At 52.2% G+C, this 22,773-nt stretch overlaps 1 protein-coding gene across 5 annotated transcripts; it reads right to left on the bottom strand.

Annotated features, from left to right (window-relative positions):
* Positions 1 to 307: 307 nt before the first annotated feature.
* On the bottom strand, positions 308 to 21,650 carry SEMA4A (semaphorin 4A). Of its 5 annotated transcripts, none has more exons than XM_012767769.2 (15): positions 21,585 to 21,650; positions 17,074 to 17,241; positions 15,165 to 15,325; positions 13,795 to 13,857; positions 13,438 to 13,536; positions 13,099 to 13,204; positions 12,156 to 12,272; positions 11,674 to 11,798; positions 11,374 to 11,546; positions 9,997 to 10,147; positions 4,297 to 4,477; positions 2,771 to 2,889; positions 2,482 to 2,639; positions 2,067 to 2,167; positions 308 to 1,648 (listed from the first exon to the last, which is right to left on the bottom strand). In XM_012767769.2, the coding sequence occupies exons 2-15, from the start codon at positions 17,210 to 17,212 to the stop codon at positions 1,056 to 1,058; spliced, it is 2,286 nt and encodes a 761-aa protein (XP_012623223.2). In that variant the 5' UTR covers positions 17,213 to 17,241; positions 21,585 to 21,650; the 3' UTR covers positions 308 to 1,055. The 5 variants fall into 5 exon arrangements, with proteins under 5 accessions (XP_012623223.2, XP_012623214.2, XP_075856344.1 ...); XM_012767760.3 differs by lacking the exon at positions 21,585 to 21,650 and adding an exon at positions 18,343 to 18,695 and having other exon boundaries at positions 15,165 to 15,379; XM_076000229.1 differs by lacking the exon at positions 21,585 to 21,650 and adding an exon at positions 18,334 to 18,693.
* Between the last annotated feature and the right edge of the window lie 1,123 nt (positions 21,651 to 22,773).

Here is a 22,773-nt window from a genome sequence, read left to right as displayed (position 1 = left end):
TGGGGGCTGCAGTAGGGGAGTCCGTGATGCATGAGGTGCCGCCTGTCTAGCAGACACAGCTGAGGCTGGCCAACACCGGCCTGTGGTTGGCCCAGTGGGGGAAATTTGAGGCACTCTCTAGCAATGCTTGGCGTGCAGGGAAGGGCTGCGGGGCTGCCTGGCTCTGGGTGGGGAGCTGGCAGGGCAGAGGAGATAGTCTGGAGTTGGCGAGGACAATCACCCACAAACCAAATCTTCTTCGATGCTCTCCAACTGCTTACCCCCTTCACATCCTGGCAGAGTGCTCCAGCAAAAACAGCACCAGACATAAGTTTTGTCTTTTTAATAAAAAATAAACCGTCTGTGACAAGCAGTTTTCTGAATCTCAAAACAAAGGGAAGGGGAGAGGACAGAGGTCAAGGGGTAGCCAGGGGAAACAAATGAATGAGGCTCAGATTACCCCTGCCATTCTAGCCAGAGCAGAAAGGATCCCAATCTGCCCCAGCTGAAGCAAGAAGGAAGGTGGTCAGACTTCAGGAAAGACTTCCTGGGAGTCTGCAATGCATGACTGGTAAGGGGAGCAGGAGGGAGCAGATCCCTGAAGAACCCTAGAAATCCCTGGGAGAGGCGAGTGTCCAAGGTGGTGGCTTCCAATTGGCGTGTCCAGGAGTGGCAAGTTAGCTTACGGTTGTTTAGATGTTTGGTGTCTAGGGTCCTGGAACAGTTAGGTTTTTTTAGGGTCTCCTGGAACAGTATGTTTATATAGGGTCCCTGGAATGGCCAGAACTAAAGGATTTTCCCCAGGTCCTCCTAGGGCAGAGGAGGTACAGTTCTGGGGTAGCCCCTGTAGAGAGCCATGTGCTTGCTAGAAGGGAGTCCCACAGGGAGGCGGGCTGCTGTGGTGCCCCTGCTGAGTGCTACCAGTGGTGCAGAGTGGCAGGAGAAGCTCCTCTCATGGAAGAAAGGTGGTCTTTTGTGCTACTCCCACCCTGGTCAGGGCTGCACTGCTCCGGGGGCCCTCAGCCAGCATGGCCGGGTGCCAGCCCTACCCTGCAGCCCCAGTCTGTGCCCAGGGTTTAAACCACCTCAGTACCCAGGCAGTTGTTGTCAGCGTCCACGTCACTGGCAGAGGTCCTGTGTTCCTTGGCTGGCTGGAGGTGCTGCTCCCTGCTCAACGGGGCCTTCTCCCTAGGGGGCAGGGTCCCACAGCCCTGGACCTTGCCCCGAGCCCGGAGTGCCCCCAGCGGGGAGACCAGGAGGATGATGAGGGCTCCTGAAAGCACTAAGGCGAGGAGGACAGTGACCGTGAGAAAGTGGGGCCAATAGGACCGCTGGGCAGCCAGAGCAGTCCCACCACTGACCCTGGTCAGAGGGACCTCCACATGCTCCCGGGGAATGCCTGCCAGTTCAGGATCCAGGGCCAGGCTCCGGTCCTGGCTGTCCACCCAGTAGGAGACCACAGGGTGTGAGAAGCCATTCTCAGTGGCCCAGCACTGATAGAGACCCCCAACTCCATCCTGCAGTATCAGCAAGAGGGAGCCATTGTAGACCGTGGAAGAGGCTTCTGGGGCTGGGGCTGTGCCACGACTCCAGTGGTAAGAGGCCAGGGCTGATTGGTGGGGACAGGGGAGCTCCAGGATGGAGCTGGGGACAGCCAGGACTTCTTTAACTGTAGGAGAAGGAAAGGGGCAAAATGGTTAAGGGAGGGGAAAGAAGAAAGACAGGAGAGAGTCGCTAAGCCACTTTTAGACCCCAACTCTTACCTCCAACTTCCATTTCAACTCCCAAATTCAACAACTCCCACTGCTCTGAATCTCCAGTCCAGACCCGAGGCTAACCCCCAAGTCCATCGAACTCCAACTTTGATGCCAAAACCAATTGAAACCTCAAACCTGAATCCCAGCTTGGCCCCCAGCTCAGAATTCCTATCTCTCCTCCCTACAGCCAGGACTGGACCCAAATCCAACCCAATTCTATAGTTCAGATCTCAAGCCAGGCAGGTGCTAGGGGAGGACCCAAAGCAGGAATGCCCACCCCTGCCCAGAAGTCCTGCAGAGCCTTCGTGCCTCCCCTGGTTCCACACTCACTGATTTGCGGGCGGCTCTGAGGCCGGAGGCTCCTGCCAATGGGGCCATTGGCACATGCCCAGCCTGGGTTCCCTTGCTCCATGTCCTGCTTCCAGGAGTTCCTGAGAGGGCAGGAAAGCAAAAATCATCCCTTGAAACAGCCTGAAAGTGGGAGGAAGGGAGGGAAGTGCAGTGGGGAAGACGGCCCCAGGTAGAAGAGGTGGAAGAGAGAGGAGAGGAAGAGGAACCCAGCATGGCAGGAGCAGCTTCAAAACTGCCAAGCAACAGTCCATCCCTGGAGGAACCCCCATGGGACAGGTGGACCCTTAGAGTAAATGTATCGGTAGCCCCTGCAGAGAGGAAGAACAGTAGCAGAGGCTCAGTAAGAAGGGTCCTGGCAGGCCATCCTTAGCCGCCATCCAGGAATGGCACTCACAGGTTGGGGGAAGACAGGAGGCGACAGATTTGGGACTGAGGATCCCAGGCGCAGTGGGGGTCCCGGGCAAGGACGCAGTCCACACAGCTCTCATAGACACTACAGTTGGCTCGGGGCACCCTCCAGACGCCTCCTGAGAAGCCTACAAACACTGCGCCCTGGAAGAGAAATGGGGAGTGTCAGGGAGCCCCAGCCACAGCTGGTAAAGTCCTGGCCCAGGGAGCCAGCCCAACCTGCCCCTAAGGCCAGCCCCACCAGAAGGCCATTTGATGGTTGAGTCCCTTCCCACCTGGGTGGGGGCCAGCAGCAGGTTGCGGACAGGTTCAGGGTCAGGGAACAGCTGGATCTCTTCCACCAGATGAGCACTGCTGTCCCCGCTCACCACAGCCTTGTGAAGGGACCCTGTGGCTGTGGGCAGATGGAGAGAGCTGAAGTCATCTCACCTCATCCACACAGCCCTCTCTGACCCAGGCGGTCTCCCCAGCTGTCCGAAGGCTCCTTCTGAAGTGTCACGTGCACTGGGCACAGGCCACAGGCCAGCCAGACCACTCCATTCCCCTTGTGCCGTGGGGTTCTCTCGCAAGTGGCTCGGCCCCGACCTCCCTTTGCATCCCTGGAGAAACCCAACTGTCTACGTCCTACAGGCACGGGGCAGCGGGCACCTGAGCGTTTCTGTAGAAAGTCACGCCACCAGCCTCCCTCACTTCTACCAAGTGTCTCTACTCAAAGCCTTTTAAAAATTGCAGCCTCCCCAGCTGGCTTCCTGATTCTCCCGCACACGGCTGTACTTGACTTCCAAATCTCATAACGTACCGTGCATTTACGTATTCGGTATGCTCATTGTCTGTGTTCACCCACTCCGCCAGGACTGTGATTTGTGTGTGTGTTGTTCTCTACTATATACCCAACGTATGCACAGCTGGTAACAGTGCCTAGTAACACGGCCTGAAGGAATGAATGGACTTGGCGGGTTTCTTCCATTAAAGCTCAAGGTCATCCACCTCAGCCAGGCCTCGATATGCTTGGCACTTGTCGCATTCCCCCCTCTCTCTCACTCTTTCCACAATGACCATTTGAATCTACCCCTCTCTCCTCAAACTTCCCACCTTTCCCGCCCCCCTCACTCCCAGCTCGTGACCTTGTGTCCTCCTGCTTCCCAGACAGAAGACCTCCCTTGGCTTCCTGCCCAGAGTCGACACACTCACCAGGTCTCGCCCTGTACAACTTCACTCCCACCCGTCAGAGGCCTCCGCCTTCCATGCTAATCGCTCCTCCTCAGCAACCCCAGCCTCCTGGTCCCTCCACAACTTTACCTGCTCATTTTCCCCTCTCCTGCCCACCTCTTCCCCATCTCCCTGTCTACGAGGTCCTCACAGTCTGTCCCATCTATAAAACAAGAGCCCTTGCCAGGCCCTACACCCCTCTCCACCCACCCCCCAATCCCCTCTCCCCTTTCACAGCCAAGCTTTCTGAAGGAGTGATGTCTACACTTGCTGTTTCCAACTCCCTGTCTACCCACTCGCCTTTCAACCCTCTAACGTGGCTCCCCCATAAGGTAAGCAGCTCTTGCTAAGGCCACCAAAGACCTCCCTGTCTGTCTTCCCCACCAGACAAAGCTTGGAAAGGATAGGGACTGGACTGTTTTGCTCCCCTGCTGTATTTTCAGAGCCTACCAGAGTGCCAGGTACATAGTAGGTGCTCAATAAACAGTTGTTGCATGAATGATTGATTGAATGAGCTCAAGGATTACCCTCCTCAACTTGAGTGCAGTCCCTGCCCTAGTCCTCAGAGGATGTCCTGGAACCCTTTACTCACTGGTACCCAGGTACATGACCAGATGGCTGCGCCCATCAAGGGCCTGGGCTGTCTCCACCGCAAGCTGTGTGTACTCCACACCAGATTTCACCAGCAGGGGTGCCCCCACCACCTGTTCATCCATCAGGAAGTGGTCCTTCATGAAGGTCAAGGCCTTATCAGAGGAGGGGCCCACCGAGCACTGAGGGAGGAAGGAGACAGATCAGGGTGGCTTGCCCCTTCCCTTGCACTCAACCACCGCCGCTTCCTTCCCCCTGCCTTCCCGCTCCTTAGCAGTCCTCCATTGCAGGGTGCTGGCTAAAGCTCAGACTCCAGAGCTGCCTGGCTTTGAAGTCCAGGCTCTGCATGCCTGAAGTTCCTCACCTGTGAAGTGGGCATATTACCGATACCTACCTCATAGGCTCACCGTGAAAATAAAATGCACTAATATGTGAAAAATAACCAGGACAGTGCTTGGCATGAAGTGAGTACTCAGTAGAAGTACTGTTATTACTGCCCTCTTCCTCAGCACCTCCATCACGGGTGCCTAGCAGCCGGCAGGAAGCAGGGTGAAGCCTCCTCGCAGGCAAGGACCAAGATTTACTCACTTCTGTAGTCCCAGGCAGAGCGCAGGACCTGGCACACAGTTGGTGCTCAATAAATGTTTGCTTAGTCGTGACTGAATGAGTGTCACAGCAAAGGGTGGTATAGCAGGGAGTGTTTCTTATCAAAGTTTTTGTTTTGAGACAGAGTCTCACTTTGTTGCCCAGGCTAGAGTGAGTGCCGTGGCGTCAGCCTAGCTCACAGCAACCTCAAACTCCTGGGCTCAAGCGATCCTCCTGCCTCAGCCTCCCCAGTAGCTGGGACTACATGCATGCGCCACCATGCCTGGCTAATTTTTTCTATATATATCAGATGGCCAATTAATTTCTTTCTATTTTTATAGTAGAGACGGGGTCTCACTCTTGCTCAGGGTGGTTTCGAACTCCTGACCTCGAGCGATCCGCCCGCCTCAGCCTCCCAAAGTGCTGGGATTACAGGCGTGAGCCACCGCGCCCGGCTTGTTTGTTTGTTTTTTGAGACAGAGTCTCGCTTTGTTGCTCAGGCTAGAGTGAGTGCCGTGGTGTCAGCCTAGCTCACAGCAACCTCAAACTCCTGGGTTCAATCCTTCTGATTCAGCCTCCCGAGTAGCTGGGACTACAGGCATGCACCACCATGCCCAGCTAATTTTTTCTGTATATAATAGTTGGCCAATTAATTTCTTTCTATTTATAGTAGAGATGGGGTCTTGCTCTTGCTCAGGCTGGTTTCAAACTCCTGACCTTAAGCTATCTGCCCGCCTTGGCCTCCCAGAGTGCTAGGATTACAGGTGTGACCCACTGCGCTGGGCCTAAAATATTTATGTAAAATATTTACGTGTGATATAATGAGTTGAGAAGATAATGTCTATTCAGAACCTGTGAATGTGACTTTATTTGGAAAAAGGTCTTTGCAGATGTAATGAAATTAAAGATCTCAAGATGAGATCATTCTGGATTAGTATGAGCCCTAAATCCAATGACAACTATCCTTTTAAGAGGAGAGGAGATATACAGAGGAGAAGGGGAAGTAACAACAGGCAGAGATTGGGATGATGTGTCTACAACCCAAGGAACAATAAGGATTGTTGGTAGCCACCAGAGAGCAGGAAAAAGACATAGAATGATTCTCCATCAGCGCCTATATAAGGAACCAATCCTGCTGACACATTGATTTCAAACTCTGGGCATGCAGAACTGTGAGAATAAATTTCTGTTATTTTTAGCCACCAAGATTGTGGTAATTTGCCATAGACACCATAGGAAACTAGTAACAGATGAAATGATATGATTTCCAGAATTTGTTTCAAAATAATAACAGGCACCAGGTATGGTGGCTCATACCTGTAATCTTACACTTTGGGAGGCCCAGGTGGGAGGACTGCTTGAGGCAAGCAGTTCAAGACCAGCTTGGGCAACACAGGGAGACCCCATTTCTACAAAAAATTGAAAAATTAGCAGGATGTGGTGACACACACTTGTAATCCCAGCTACTCGAGAGCCTGAGGCAGGAGAATCAATTCAGCCCAGGAATTTGAGGTTACAGGGAGCTGTGATTGCTTCATTCCACTCCAGCCTGGGCAACAGAGCAAGATCCTATCTCATAAAAAAAAATAATAATAAGGGAGGAAGTGGGTGGGGTATAGCTGATTGATTGATTGATTGGCTGTAAGTTGAAGCTGGTCAATAGAAAGTCCACTGTACTATTCTTTTTTTATTTTTTTTTGAAACAAGATCTCTCTCTCTCTGTTGCCCAGGCTAGAGTGCCATGGCATCAGCCTAGCTCACAGCAACCTCAAACTCCTGGACTCAAGGGATCCTCTCGGTTCAGTCTCCCCTGTACATGGGGACTACAGGTGTGTACCACCATGCCTAGTTAATTTTTCTATTTTTAGTAGAGACAAGGTCTTGCTTTCTCTCAGGCTGGCCTCAAACTTCTGACCTCAAGCAATCCTCCTGCCTCAGTCTTCCAGAGTGCTAGCACTATACTATTCTATCTACTTTTTATGTGTTTGAAATTGTCTATAATGAAATATTTTTATAAAAAGGATATTCGAGGCTCAAAAAAATACAAGAAATTAAACATTTCAGCAGAAATGAAAAATTTGATAGAATGATTGGAAGACTCAAGTTGACCGATGAGGAACAATACTATTAAATAAAGAAAAAAAAGAAGGTTCAGAAGACACAGTTAAGATACTCTTCCAGAAAGTAGAATAAAGCCAAACACTTGGAAAACAGAAAAGGTTCTAAAGAGTTAGAGGACAAGTCTAGGAGTTTCAGAAAGAAGAGACAAAACACTCCGTTAAAATGTAAGCTCTGCAGTTGATCATAACCAGTTAGACAGATTCCTTTGTTCCTTCTCCACTCCCACTGCTTCACTTGACCAGCTTTAAAAACAAAAAAGAAAAAAGAACAAAAAGAAAAGAAAATGTAAGCTCCATGAGGAAAGGACTTGAGTTTGTTTTGCTCAGTGCTGTATCCCAAGTGCCTTTAATAGCACATATCCTCAATAAATATTTGTCAAGTGAAAAGGAAATAGGACGAAACAGTTCAAGAAAACTTCTCGAAACTAAAGGAACTAAATTTCCAGGCTGAAGTGGCCCACTGAGTGTCCAGCACAATAAATGAACAGAATACCATCGAAGCACAACACCATGAAATTTCAAAACACCAGGGACAAAGAAAAGGCACTATAAGATTCCAGCGAGAACAAAACAGGTTACACTGGGAGGGTTAGGGATTGGAATAGCTTTAGACTTCTCAAAAGCAGCACTGGAAGCTAGAAGAGAATAGAGCAAGGCCTTCAAAGTTTGAAGGCAAATTATTTCTATTCTAGAATTACATATACCCAGCCAAACTATCAAATGTGAAAGTAGAATGAAGACATTTTCAGACATTCAAGGTCTCAAAAAATTTTACCTGCATGTATCCTTTTCCAGGAATCTATGGAGGACAACCTCCACTACAATGAGATAGTTTAAAAAAAAAAAAAAAAAAAAAAAAAGAGGAAGCCATGGGATGCAAGAAACACGAGATCTGTCACAGGAAAGAAGCAAAGGAAATCCCCCAGATGATGAAAAAGGGAGATTCTAGGGTGGCAGCTGTGCTCTGGATATAGAGGGCCCCCAGTCTAGACTGGAGCCGATAGATAAGCAGGATCTCCAGAAAGATGATACTGTTAGAACAGCCAATAGGGCCGGGCGCGGTGGTTCATGCCTATAATTCTAGCATTCTAGGAGGCCGAGGCAGGTAGATAGCTTGAAGTCAGGAGTTCGAAACCAGCCTGAGCAAGAGCAAGACCCTGTCTCTACTATAAATAGAAAGAAATTAATTGGCCAGCTAATATATATATATATAAAATTAGCTGGGCATGGTGGCGAATGCCTGTAGTCCCAGCTACTCGGGAGGCTGAGGCAGTAGGATCACTTGAGCCCAGGAGTTTGAGGTTGCTGTGAGCTAAGTTGATGCCACGGCACTCACACTAGCCTGGGCAACAAAGTAAGACTCTGTCTCAAAAAAAACACCAAAAAACAAAAACCAGCCAATAGGTGATGGGCACAGTGGCCTGTAATCCCAGTTACTTGGGAGGCTGAGACAGGAGGATCATTTGAGGCCAGTTCAAGACCAGCTTGGACAAAACAGCAAGATTCCATCTCTAAAAAATAAAAAAGGGCTGGGTATGGTAGCTCACACTTGTAATCCTAGCACTCTTGGAGGCCAAGGCAGGCGGATCCTTTGAGCTCAGGAGTTCGAGACCAGCCTGACCAAGAGCAAGACCCCATCTCTACTAAAAATAGAAAGAAATTACCTGGACAACTAAAAATATATATACAAAAAATTAGCCGGGCATGGTGGCACATGCCTGTAGTTCCAGCTACTCGGGAGGCTGAAGCAGAAAGATTGCTTGAGCCCAGGAGTTTGAGGTTGCTGTGAGCTAGGCTGATGCCACGGTACTCTAGCCAGGGCAAAAGAGTGAGACTCTGACTCAAAAAAAAAAAAAAAAGAAAAAGAAAAAAGAATAAAGAGAAAGAAAAAAAAAAAAGAATAGCTAATCAGTCTGTCTTGAGATGATATTCAGATAATTCAGGAAGAGTTTGGGGTTAAATTAAAGATAAGAGCTTAGAAAACAAAGCAAAAAAGTCAAGATAATTACTAACTCCAAGGAAAGCAAACAATTATGCCAAAAGGAAAAGTAATCATGGCTTACTACCTGGCTCAGCTGTGAATAATAAGAGTCATAATATAAATACTGATCTCACCAAAATGACTATAAAACTATGTTGGAGACTGGGGGTGGGTGCAGTTATTGTATGCTGGTAAGCTAGTTTGGTAGAGGTGACGGGGTATGGAAACCCTGATCTACAGTGTTTGTTAATTTCTGTGGCATATACTTCCACCACGGCTAATTCCAAGCTACCAATGTAATGTCACTGAACAGGAGTTTGGAAAGAGACGTGCCAGAACAGTTTCTGCCAAATGCTGCAAGCTGGTTCCAGCACACCACTGAAAGGGGGTGGGGTGCGGGTGGGGTGACACAGTTAAATCCTCACCTTCTAGAATGAGAATTCAATAGATACTGTCTGATACTGAAATATCAAGAAGTAGCAATAAAAGCATGGTATTACAGATTTTGAGATAAACAAAAAAAGAATCAGTCAAAGGAGCTAAAGGTGATTGGGGAAAAGAGGAGGATAGGGAAGAGGGCTGCTTTTTGTAACCTGCAGAACTATTGGATTGTTTAAGTCATATATATATATATATATATATACACACATATATATATATTTCTGATTTTTTAAAAAGTTAAATAAGAAATGGAAGTGGAGATGCCCAAGACAGTCCTTGGCAAACAGCCCATGATCCCTTGTTTCCTCGGTGATATACCCAGATAGTGGTATGCACTTAGCTTTGTGGGGGCCGTGGTTCCAACAACTGTTCTGTGTATAGGATGGTGTTGGCCACTTGTCGGATGTGGGCAGCTGTACCAGGGGTATGTGTGAGTAGACAGGACTGATGCAGTGTGAGCACTAACATTTACTGGGCATGTACTATGCCGTGATAGGAGCTTTTACATGCACATTATGTGTGTGTGTGTGTGGACTTTGCTCAGTGCTGCAGAGTGGGAGGTATAAGTACTCACGCTGCCTGGCCGGGGGTTGGTCTCAGGGCCCCTGTAAGTAGTCCAGCGTGAAGTTTCTTTGTTCAACTCCTTGTACTTCCCCTTGAAGACACGCTCAATGTCAGTGAGAGAGAAGGCACAAACTGCAGAGCTTCTGGTCCCTCCGACCTGCCTGGAGAGAGCCAGAGGGACATTGTCTATAGTCTCCTCTGCCATACCAGGCAGCTCCACCTCAGTGAGAAACCCCCGGAGGTTAGGAGTTCTCCTCACTGTGGTGATAGGGCTAGGAGAGCCCCATGGAGTTCCCTGACTCTGGCCCAGGGCCTGGCTCTAGGCCTATCATAGGATCTGAAGTGTGATTATCCTTAATGAGAATTAATTGGGGCTAAGCCCCTAGGGTGGCTCCTGCCTGTCCTGCGTAGGCCGTGCTGTACCTACAGGAGGGGCAGTGAAACCTGCTCCAGACTGGCTCTACATGAAGCCGTCCTCAAGTTCCTTGGATTCCTGGTCCTCAGAGAACTGACCAGAGCCTGACTACCAGACTATTTTCATTCCTTCAGCCCCTGTCTGTGGGGACAGAAGGGCTGCCTGTCTGTCTCTCTCTCTGTCTTTTTTTAAGAGACAGGTCTCCCTGTGTTGCCCAGGCTGGCTTTGAACTCTGTGGGTTCAAGTAATCCCTCTGCTTCAGCCTCCTGTGTAGCTGGGACTAAAGGCACGTGCCAACATGCCACTCTCACTCTCTTTGAGTCATGTTGGATACCTTCTACTCTCACTCTCTTTAACCTGCCTGTTGAACGCACCAGGTTCTCAGTTCTGGATCCCATTTACATCAGATACCTTTGGTACCGGACACCTTGTTAGCAGGTACCTAAACACTGTGGGGCTAGACCAGGCCTGTGGGACCTTGAACAAATGGGTTAACCTTTCTCAACCTCCATGCGATGGCTTTATTTTTATCTTATGATACTGACGGTGTTTCCCTCTTTGCCCTGGCCACTAGGAAGTGCAGAGCTAAATCTCCCAGATGAGAGAGCCTGGTGTTCTGCTGGCATCCAGGGACTACACAGGATCCGTGACAAGCATCTGTAATGTGCAGACCCTATCCCTGGCTTTTCGCATCCTCGCTTTATTCCCATTTCCTTATCCCTTTTATTGACTTTATTGCCTGCCTTTTGTAAACTGCTTCCCACCCTTTTTGGAACCAGGCACAATATAAACTAGTCAGAACCTCCCTGAGCTTTACTTTTCCCAGCTACCCAAAGGGCATGGATCAAATTCCTGGGAGGGGATGCAGAGTAGGCGCTGGCTCAGGTCAGTTCCTGCCCCCCCTTCACGGGCCAGGGCCACACTGCACTGGGACCCCACGGCCAGCTCCGTGGTTCCCGCGCTGGTGCTCACCACTGGGAGGTGAAGACTGCGTAGACGTGGGGAACTGCGGACGAATCGGCGGGCAGCAGGACCGCGTGGCGGATGACGTTGAAGGGCAGCTGCCCCGGCTGCGTGCAGAGCAGCTGGGCCTTCAGGAAGGTGGTCCACTTCTTCTGCAGCAGCTTCTCGCCGCCCACGTCGTTCTGTGTGCACCGGCGGGGTCAGCCTCTCGCCCCCGTGTCCCCGCCCCCGTGTCCCCGCCCCCGCCCCGCCTGTCCCCTCCCAGGGCCCCCACCACCACTCAGCCCGCCTCCGTCGCAGGCTGCAGACCTTGCAAACTCGAGCCACCCGCGAAGTGTGGAGCTTCTCGAAGAAGTCAAATTCGCTGGCGGTCTCCGCGAAGAAGAAGTAGACGACCTGCGTCGAAGGGATGGCGGCCACGAAGGCGGCGTCCGCTGCGGGGGCGGGGCAGAGGGACTGAGCACCGGGATGCCCTGGGTCCCCTTGGTGAAAACCCTTGGGTGGGCTCTGGAGGCCAGGGGACAGGCTGCCTCGCATCCCATAGCTTATCGATGCTGGTGATGGGGGTGGGGGTGACTAGTACTTCTCCAATGTATTTATATAAGACGAAAGCTTCATGAGGACCAGAAGCTTCGTCTTCTTCCCCGCTATACCCCCAGCGCCTAACAGTAATGCCCGCAGTGTGCCCTCAACAAACGAAAGCTGAGTGCATTAACAGCAATTCCCAGCGCCAAGTCTCCGGCGCTCGGGAAACGGGGCCGACCTGCGCTGGCTGGGGGTCAGGTCCTTACGATGCAGCCAGCGGAGGAAGGTGTCGGTCTTGAGGACAGGCTGGGATCCCAGCGTGCGCATCAGGATGGGCTCGCTGCCCAGGAAGTTGTTCATGGTGCCAGAATAGAGCATCCCATCTAGGGTGGGGGAGAGGGGAGGAGAGGACAGCTTATCAGGTGGAGGCCTCTCCTGCCTTCCTCAGACCAGCATGAATATCAGTCTTTAAGCCCCCCATTAGTTCTGCGCTTTCCTGAGGAGCCCCAAAGCCCAGCCCCAACACCACCACCACCACCACTGAGGCCCCTTCTCAGGTCCCTCTCTCCACAGGAAACGGCCAGCCCATGTGGCACTTTTCCAGCCTTTCTCTGGCTACTCCCTCCCACGACCAGCTGAATCACTTGCCAAATAGACTCACTCATTGATCTCAGGAGGTGACTGTGTTTTCTGCTTCTGCACCTTGGACCCTGCCCTTCTCTTCCTGGAACACCATTCCTGCCCATCTACCTACCTATCTATCAAGGTCCTGCTCAAAAGCCCAAGGCCACCCCCTCCAGGAAGCCAGGGTGGGAAGTCTGCAATGGTTGGTGTGAAGGAGTACCCGGGGCCGTGATTTCTTCTTTGTGACACCTATGGTAGCCAGCACGATGCCTGGTACACCAGAGGAGGTGTTCGCACAGTGCACATTTGTTAAACAAATGACTGAATCTCAGGCCTCTTCTCTACCTGATACTTTCCTGGACCCTCATGCCTCTGTGTCTCTCCACATCCGCCTCTCAGCACCTCCTCTGTGGCAGTTCCAGCCGGAGCTGGTGGCCTAACTCTCCCTCTGATCTTGTGCTCTGAGGCTCCTGGCTTCCCTCTCTCTCTGTCCCCCACCTTTTAGGAAACTCTGTAACAGTCCATATTACACAGAGTGACTAGAGAAAGCAGATATTGGGATGGACCAAGAAACCTGATACTCACCCACCAAGACAGCTGTGTGCTTGTGGGCAGGGTCAAAGGGGCTTTGGCCTTTCCCCTCCATGACCTTGTCCTCTGAGATGGGCAACAAGTAGGAATCTTGGAGTTCCTAGAGGGGGGAAGAGGCTGGGGGGCCAGAACGCCAGGGTCTCACATCTGGGAAATGAGGGGCACGAGGGAGGAAGGGAGAGGGGCATAGAGGGAAATTGGTCTGGGGCCAGGAAGCTCATGAGGGTCCTGAGTCTGGAAGACCAGAGTTTTCCAGAGCTACAGAGGAAAGTCTGGGGGTAGACGTGAGAAGGGATCCTTAGGAGCTTGAAAGCTAGGCACCAGGTAACTCACAATGAAGGTACAAGCAGGACTGAAGGCGAAGGTGCCGCAGGCGTAGAGATGGGTGGCATTGAAAGGGACCAGGACACGAATGAAGTTGAAACACTGTGTCTGGGGGAGACAGAGAATTCAGGCCTCCGGGCCACTTGCCTCAAACTCCTGGGCCCCCAGAGGCTGCCCCCTCACTTCCTAGTGGGGAGAAGAGCTGGGCAATGCTGAGGCAGTCCCCAGACATCTTCATGGAACATAATCCAAGTGATAATCATAACAAGTGCCCTCCACTTCCTGCCCAACCTGAGGTTACCCAGTGACGATCTACGGAAGCCAGGGCTCTCCACCCAGAGCCCCCAAGCCCCCACCTCCACTTACCTCGTTGCTCTTCTTCTTAAAGGCACATTCATTCTTTTTTTGGTCACTGGCTGGCCAGGGTATCTGAAAGTGGACAGTTGGGGGAGGGGAGGGAGATGAAAAGAAATGAGGTAGGTCTTCAGGCTGGGGCGCAGTGGCTCACGCCTGTAATCCTAGCACTCTGGGAGGCCAAGGGGGGAGGATCGTTTGAGCTCAGGAGTTCGAGACCAGCCTGAGCAAGAGTGAGACACCATCTCTACTAAAAATAGAAAGAAGTTAGCTGGACAACTAAAAATACATAGAAAAAATTAGCTGGGCATGGTGGTACATGCCTGTAGTCCCAGCTACTTGGGAGGCTGAGGCAGGAGGATCGCTTGAGCCCAGGAGTTTGAGGTTGCTGTGAGCTAGGCTGACACCACGGCACTCTAGCCCAGGCAACACAGTGAGACTCTGTCTCAAAAAAAAAAAAAAAGTTAAAAAAAAAAAAAAGAAAGAAAGAAAAGAAATGAGTCTTCAGGTCTGTGACCTGCAATCCCCTCCTCAACTCTGGCATGAAATGACCAGCAGGCATGGGGGTTAGTGACATGGTGATGGGTGGTAATAACACCAGTTTGTGACTACGGCTATCCCACTGATGATACTGATATTGATCAGACAGCTCCATGGTAGAACATGGTGTACAGAATCAGACAGACCTGTTTTTGAATATAGGCTCGGCCACTCACTGACTGAGCGATTGTGATCAATTTCATAGGTTGCTAGTGGGGACAATTTGGTGGCATATGTAAAGCGCCTAATGCAATGCATGGCGTACATAGGAGCAGTTGTCAAACCACACATTTCCTGAGGAGATTGTTAAAAATGTCGGTTCCTGGGTCACACCTTAGAGAATCTGCATTTTTAACTAGCACCCTGTATGTGCAGGTGGCCAACAGATGACACACTGAGAAACACAAACCACAGAGGTGATCAGTATTGCTAGCTCCCTCTCCCCCTTCCTTCCTTCCCACTCCCTCTCTCCCTCATATTGTTCACATTAGTAGGGTGACTGTAACACAGAAGCCACAGTGATTTCTACCTACTGGGTGGATATCAAATTATTGATATAATTTGGTCCAGGTTGATCTCTTATGTCAATGATTTCCATGTCAGCCATTTTAGCAATTAATATTATTCAACCAGTATTCGTGACCCTAGCGAAGAGTGAGGCCACTATATTATTTTGTGTCTGTTATATTGTCAAGATATATATGACAAGAATTGCTGATTGTCGCTGATTATAGATAATAGCAATTGGCCCGTTATTCATGCTTAGGCGGCCCAGGTGCAGGGTGGCTCCTGGCCCCCTTCTCACTCCCAGCCCACACACCCTTTGTCCCTGGCCTCCTCACCATGTTCTTCAGCCTTGGGACCCCTGGATCCTGGATGTTCAAGGCCAGAATGGCCTCTCGAGCCCCCACATAGAGAGTGTTTCCATCACCACTCAGGAGCAGAGTGTCAAAATCCTGGAGGCCCTTCTGGTGGAAGAAGCTAAGCGCCCTGCATCCATCCCCTGTGGGAGGCGTGAGAGAGAGCGGTGAGGAGTTGGTGGGTGGGCAGCTGATTCCTGGGATAAAAGTGGGGGAAGGGAAGGGTTGGCAGAGTGTGCTCCCCATGCCCTGGCAGCTGGACCTGCCCTTTCCCACCAGCAACTTTCCTGTTCGCCCCACTCTGCTGGCAGCTGCGGAGCTTTGTGTGTTGCGCCCAGAGCAGACAGGAGAGGCAGCCAGAGACAGGGTGAGGACAGCCTGGGGCTGGGGGAGAGTAGCCTGCACCCATGACAAAAGGGATAGGAAATAAAGCGAGAGACAATGGATGCTGTTCCAGGCCCAGGGGTGCTGCGGTGGGAAGGACACCTTGGTCCCCACTGAGACGGGGAACAGCAGGCAGACCAATCAACAGGAAGGTGTTGGCAGCCACAAGCAGGAAAGCTAGATGCAGACAAGACTGTGTGTCAGAGGGTCTCTCTTGCCACCCCCACTTCCTTCCCCTCCTGTTATAGGAAATTTCCACCACCAGAATCACCACAAACAGAAAGGAAGCATTTTTCTTCAAAGGTCTATGTAGGCATGCTTTGTGGCCAGGGAAGATGAGCCTGTTGTCGGAGGCTCACCCAGGTCCTCTCCATTACCTGGTGCAGTGGTGTGCATGTGCATTTATATGTGCGTGTGTGTGTGTATGTGTGTGTGTGTGTGTGTTTTCCTGTCCCACTGGCACATCAGCAAGGGGGAAGGAAAGGAGCTCCTGAAATCCTCTCTCATTAGCATCTGTGCACTTTTGCATCAGTTAGAGGACTGACTGGCTAATTGTTATCTTTGTAGGCTCAGAGAGTCTTAAATAGGACCGAGAGAAGGAGCTGGGGAATAAAGATAAAGTGTGGCAAAGTGCTGGAAGGGCTGGCCTGGCAGGGGTGTCTCCTGGAGGCCAGGCCTCTCCCAGAGATGTATAAACCCCTCAGTTACTGACTCGATCACCCTGTAGTGTGACTGACTGCTCATCTGCTTCTGCCTGAGACTGTGAACACTTTGAGGGCAGGGGCTAAGTCTGGTCCATGTCTGTATCCCCATCAATGGGCAACATACATTTCCTTTACCACGTTGCCCCAGAAAGATGCTAAAGACACAGCCATGCCCACAAGACCCTGCCACTACAACACCTACAGGCTCTGTATCCTTCCCCGAACCTTCTTCCTGGAGGTGAGAGGGCCAGCAGCCCCCACAGCCTCAGTAAGAAACCAGCCAAGCTGTGCTTGTGTGGGGTCCCAGGGCCCACAGCCCAGCCAAGCCATGCCACAGCAGTGGATTCTCATGGTCCAGCATGATCTGTGTGGTTGGCGTGGGTCTGGCATGCCCTGGGCCACTAGGTCCACAAATGGTCTTCTAGCATGGGCCTTGACTTTGAGGCACTTGGGAATATGACAGCAGTTGAGGTTTGAGGTACCTAGCTTTATGACAGTGACACTGAAGAAGAGAAAGAGAAATCACCAGCTTTGGAGAACTAGAAGGAGCGGTGCCCTGGAAAAGCCCCCTCTCTTCCCTTTTCTCAATCTGTGTCTTAAGTGGATTTCCTCTCAGTTTGAATTTCTATTTCTGGCTGTCTCTTTCGCTTTCTCTGAGGCCCTCTGTTTCTCCCTGGCATCTCTCTGTGTGTCTCTGTTTCTCCATGTCCATTCCCCCCACCCCCATTCCCTCTCTATCCTTCCTCCACCCCCCTCCAGCTCTGCGCTGCCATCCCCACACTTCCTGGCCATCAGACGCTTACCTGCATAGTATTTGACCCTGGGCACGGGCTCCTGCCCACCTCCCTCTGCGGTCGTTGTTGGCAGCAGCAGCTGGAGAAGTTGGAAGAGGAAAAGGCCCAGGAGGCTCCAGGGGTCCAGGCCCAGGGCTGGGAGGGCCATGCTCAGCCAATGGCTGTCACCAGACGGCTCTGGGGAAACAGGCACCCGGGTACTTTCTGAGTGAGTAGTCCTTACCACATCCCCGTGGGGACCAATCAGTGAGCCCTGGGCAGCAGAAGTGTGGGGGCAGAGGGGGGAGCACGAGGCGGGGTGGTTCCCTATCTGGAAGGGCCCTCGCAGAGTCTCACTTCCATCACCCTCACAGGCCTCAGCCTGATGCCTCACTTTCCCCTCTGGGCAGAAGCCAGGTATTCTCTACCCTGCCTCTTCTGCTCTCTGCTCTGCCTGTTTTCGCCTTACTCCCAGGGAAGTCCTTCGTGCCTTCCCTCCTTTGCCTTCCCTATTCCCATAGCTCATAGCCAAAACTGTTGCCCGGCCCTGGGCAGGAGACCTTCTAGGGAGTGGGTTTCTATACTCAAAGCATAAATTCCTCAGACCATGCTAGGCGCGGTGGCTCATGCCTGTAATCCGAGCACACTGGGAGGCTGAGGCAGGTGGATCACTCGAGGTCAGGAGTTTGAAACCAGCCTGAGCAAGAGCGAGACCCCGTCTCTACTAAAAATAGAAAGAAATTAATTGGACAACTAAAAATATATAGAAAAAATTAGCCGGGCATGGTGGCGCATGCCTGTAGCCCCAGCTACTTGGTAGGCTGAGGCAGGAGAGTTGCTTGAGCCCAAGAGTTTGAGGTTGCTGTGAACTAGGCTGACACCAAGGCACTCTAGCCCAGGTAACAGAGTGCAATTCTGTCTTTAAAAAAAGAAAAAAAAAGCTTCCTCAGACCTTACTCTCCTGCCACTTTCAGATCTCTTGATACCTTGTGCCTCATACTCATCCCAGATCTAGGCCAGCAGACCAAGTCTAAGTCAGCCTCCTCTAACCTCTCCCCCAGCCCCAACTCAGCTCAGGGTCTTTGACGCTCAGGCCTACCTGGCCCTCTTCTTCCATCTCGCCAGGTTGTCTGTCAGCATTTCTTGGGGGGTGGCCTGGGCCGCGGTGGCTGGCTGGCTCCCAGCCTCTGCAGCTGCCCCTGTCTCCTTGTCTTTGCTCCTGCTATCTGCTTCCTTGGGCCTCTGCATAATTTTCCCCCAAGTCCACCAACCCCAAGCCACCCACCTCACCTCACATACCCTTGAACCAGCCACAGTGGGAAATCCGGGTGTTCAGTCTCTGGGGCAGGGGTGCCATCCAAGGGAAAGAAGGAGGCGGTTCCCAGCCCCCAGAGGCAGGGGGCAGAAGGCTCAACCTGGCTGGAACGGGAGCGCGGCCCTCCAGGTGCCCATCGTGCCAAAGCCAGCACTGGGAGCTCTGGGCTAGGGAAACCAGAATTTCCACCTCTCGAGTTGTGACAGATCCTGGCTCGGGCGGAAGTTGGTGAATTGGGAGGGAATAAAAAGAGGCTCAGCCGCCTCTCAGGAGACACACCTCTCTTTCTGCCTCCTTTTGCCTCAGTCCGTCCAGAAGGTTTAAAATGCCCTTCTGGGTTGTTTCAGCGAGTCCCTTACCTCTCCATGTCACATCCAGTCTAACTAGCCTGGCAGTGGTTTCCCCTCTTGCTCAAGATTCCCCAGATACGAGACATGACAACATCTTTCACATTCCTCTTTTCACCTACCCACAAGGTGGGGTCTTTCCACTTTTACCTACTGGGAATTCCCTGCAGTGCTCTACCCTTCAAACTCCCTCTCAGCTGGGCCGTAATCTTTAAAAAACTAAACAATTGTATTAGCCTCTTAGCCTTGATTTTGCTGAGGAAGTCTCTCCTGTATTCTAATCTCCATCACTCTTAGGGTGGCATCAGGCCAGTAGGAAGTCCTGAAAACTTCCCATCTGAGCTCATGCTAAATGGAACACACTTCTGAGACACCCAAGCTCCAGTGGTGGCTGTTCACTCGCCCCCAAAGGCTCTGGGGGAACCTCATAATGCAGGGTTAACGAGGCATCTGGCGCCAAGAACTCCATGACCTATAAAGTTGGTAGGTTCCTGCCCACTCAGCCAGTTCAGCTGACTGCAGGTTAAAGAGCACAGACAACCCAGGGCTAATCCAACTCTCATAAATAATCCACCTCCATCTCAAACACGCATTCCTCACTTCCAGGAAGTCCTTCCTGTAGTATAACCTCCATCCGTCCTACTACAGTACCAGCCAACACTGGTGATGTTACAGCCCAGGCTACTCCTTAGAATTCCTTGTCTGAGCCCACTCAGCCTCCTTTCATCTCTCTCAATTTCCCCAGGGGTTGGTCTCAGACATGCTCCTCCTGACAACTGTTTCTGTCAAGACTTGCATAAGACTTCCCCAGACTCTCCTGAAGGCCGGTTGCCAGGTCCCTTTCAGGTTCTTAGAATCAAGGGAAACTTCCATTTACCCAGCCCCTCTGTTCTGTGTCTCCCCAACCCCCAGCTCAGGTTTGGGAAGCCACTCTGCCCTGGGCCTCTCTGCTTAAACAGATTGGCTTATCTGGGTCACCGGGAGGAGTTCTGATGGGGGGAAGAGGGGGAAGTTCCAGCCCCACCCTCCCAGCCCAACAACCTATTCCTGCCTCTCTGGAAGTGGCAGACTCAATGCCCTGCCCCCAGTTATTTCTCCAGCGCCCCAGACATCCTCTTCCCCAGCCCTGACATCCAATATGAATGGTTTACACTATCAGGTTTTGGTCCTCCCAGCAATTTTAGCAGATAGGTACCACCATAATCCCATTTACAGATAAGGAAGGCAGGTTACACAGCTAGAAGCCAAGCTAAATTCAGATCTACCTTATTCCAAAGCAGATCGCTCAGCTACACAGTCTCTGCAGAGTCCTGCTCCCTCAGTCCCGCCTCCTGGCCAGTCTGGGAAACTCAGTTCTGAGCCACTTGGATGGAGAAGGGGAGTGTGAGGGGTGGGAGGGTAGCAAGCTGTCTCCTCTGGGCTAAGAAACAGTATCTCTGGGGCGATTCCTGACTCAGAGGAAACAGCAACCTCACTGAAGAAAGGCCATGCATGGCCATCGGGTACCACCCCCTGCCTCCACAGGGCCTCCTGGCCAAGAAGAGCCCAATGGGGAGGAAGGGCACCCTGCCCCTCCGCAGTGTCCCAGAGCTCCAGAGTCAGGTCCACAGCCTCAGTGCCATCTCAGCAGAACCCACAGCCAGGGCTGGTTTCACAGGTGGGTGACCTGTGCAGTCACACCGCGCCTGTGCTCAGGAGGGCCCACGCTTGCTGTGATGCTCTGCTGTTGCCCTCTGGAAAGTCTTAATCATTTTTAAACAAGGGACCCCACATTTTCATTTTGCACTGGGCCCCACAAGTTACGTAGCAGGTCTTGCTGACAGCATCAAGGAAGGTCTGAGCTGACAGGGTCCCACCCCCTCCCTCGCTGTACAAATGAGGAAACCAAGGCCAAGGAGGGGAAGTCCCTTGGCTGGGGCTGGAGTCAGGCAGCAGGTCTGGTGGGGTGGTGGAGGGAAGGAGTCAGATGTTCAGGGACCAGATATATAGGGGTCATCGTGCCACCTTCATCGCACTTATCTGGGGTTCCCCCACCCCATTTCTCCACAAGCCCTGGAGCTCAGCCTGGGGAACACCCATGAGAATAAGACTGAGTTCAACCTCTCCCTGCCAAAGTCCAGCTCTTCCCAAGCGAGACTCCTCCCCCACAGCCCTTAGGCCACATCGAACAGTAGCCCCTTCCTGCCAGGCTTCATCCCCCAGAGCAGAAGTCTAGATGTGGGGGTGGAGGTGGGATGGGAGATGGAGGCTGCTTCTCATCCTTACTCCACACCACCTCTGAGCCTCACCGCCCCAGGAGCTCAGTCTCCTCGAAGCCCTGCGGAGCTTGGGTGTCTCACTGAAGGAGGGGCTCCTGGAGCCGGGAGAGAAGCCACTCCTGGCTTTACCACCAGCGACCTGGCAAATCCAGTGTCCCCCACCTCCTTCTCCCATCTAGCCTCAGGGACAGCCGCCAGAGGAGCAGAGTCCCAGGGAGCATGTGTTTCCTGGCTCCCTTTCCTGAGCCCTACCTGTCCTCCCCTCATCTGCTCTCTTTGTATGAACACAAGCAAGTCAAGTCAACTTATATGTATTGAGTGCCTACCGTGTGCAGGCGCTAGGGATGTCCCTAAGCCTCCACACCCCCAGCACTCCCCACCCCTTCCCACTCCCACTGTCTCCCAGCCTTCTTGCCACCCTTCCAGCCCAATCCCTCCTAACCTCTCACCCAATGCCTCCTAGGTCCCCTCCTCCAGTCTGACTAGCGCTGGAAGGCTGTGCTGAGTAGCGAACACAATGGCCCGACCCCTCTGTCTGCCCCCTCCTCAGGGCAGAGCCAGCGCCAGACAATGCCCGCCCCCTCCTTTCAGAACTGTCTGTCAGCTCTCCCGCTCCCTTACCTGGAGCCTGGGGATGCCGCCGCGTTTCCCTCCCGCTGGAATGCCAGGCGTACTGGTCTCCCAGTGCCTCCGTCCCTGCCACACCCCCACCCCCATTCCCAACCCCATCCCGCCTCACTGGTCCTCAGTCACCATGGCAACCGCATCTCTAAGTGGGAGGGACTAGAATCTCCCCATATTCTTCCTCCTCCTACTCGTGTCCCACTGCGCCCCACCTTTTATGGCTCCTGGATCCACATGTGTGGAGAGGAAGGGCTCTAGATGTGGGGGGAGGTGGGGACGGGGGGGCACACTGGCCCCCACGGCCCCGCTCGGCTCCCTTGCCCGCCTTCAGGCAGGCACCACCGTGTAGATCTCGCCAGCTGGGTTCAGGAGGTCAGCTGAGGCCAATTCCCTTGTACGGCCAGTTTCTCTGTGTTTCCCTCTTCTCAGTGAACTGCGTCTGTCTAGGGGAGACACACCTGGGTGCTGGCCTGACACTGTGCAAATTGAGCCAGTGAGAATGAAAATGAACACATAAATAACTATGCAAATAAACCAAGGGACAAAGTCTCTGTCAGGAAGCCCGAGAAGTCCTCTTCTATTAATATGATTCTGACTTCCCAGGGAAGGCATCCACTGCCAGGTTCAGGTTCTGCTTTTTCTTCCTAGGCCACCTGGAAACAAAGGTGGCGCCTCCAGAAGTTTTCTTTGGCTAACACCCACTGAGACCTATTAGGAGGGAAAGGTTTATACTGCAAGAAGAGGGGTGAAGGGCAGACTTCAGAGAGGACCTTCCAAAGATCTAGACTAGATTGGGATAGAAAAAGAGACAAGACTGAGCTAGATTTGTTTCCCTCTGAGAAGGAGCAGAGGGGCAGGCAGGGGTTTGGGTGAAGACTTTGGGACCTGGGCCTTGTGTCCTCTTCCAGCCCTGATGCTAAGCAACCCTATTACTGGAGCTCCCTTCTGTCTCTGCTGGGCCTCAACTTCTGCATTGGTAAACTGAGTTTTTGAAAAAACCCCTTCCGAGGCTGGCGTCCTCAGCTTGCAGGGGGACTAAAAAAAACACCCGGAGGCTGGGAGCGACAGCCCTGGGCCCCAGGCCTGGTTGCCTGTGACTTACTCTGTGATCCTGGGCAGGGCACTTGCCCTCTGTAACTCACCTAGGTAATATCATGGCTTTGCAGCCTATCTGGGAGTAGCTTGG

This window comes from Microcebus murinus, chromosome 2, assembly GCF_040939455.1.
Source record: "Microcebus murinus isolate Inina chromosome 2, M.murinus_Inina_mat1.0, whole genome shotgun sequence".
In the NCBI taxonomy this organism is placed as follows: Eukaryota; Metazoa; Chordata; class Mammalia; order Primates; family Cheirogaleidae; genus Microcebus; species Microcebus murinus.
This window is presented reverse-complemented; position numbering and strand designations above follow the sequence as displayed.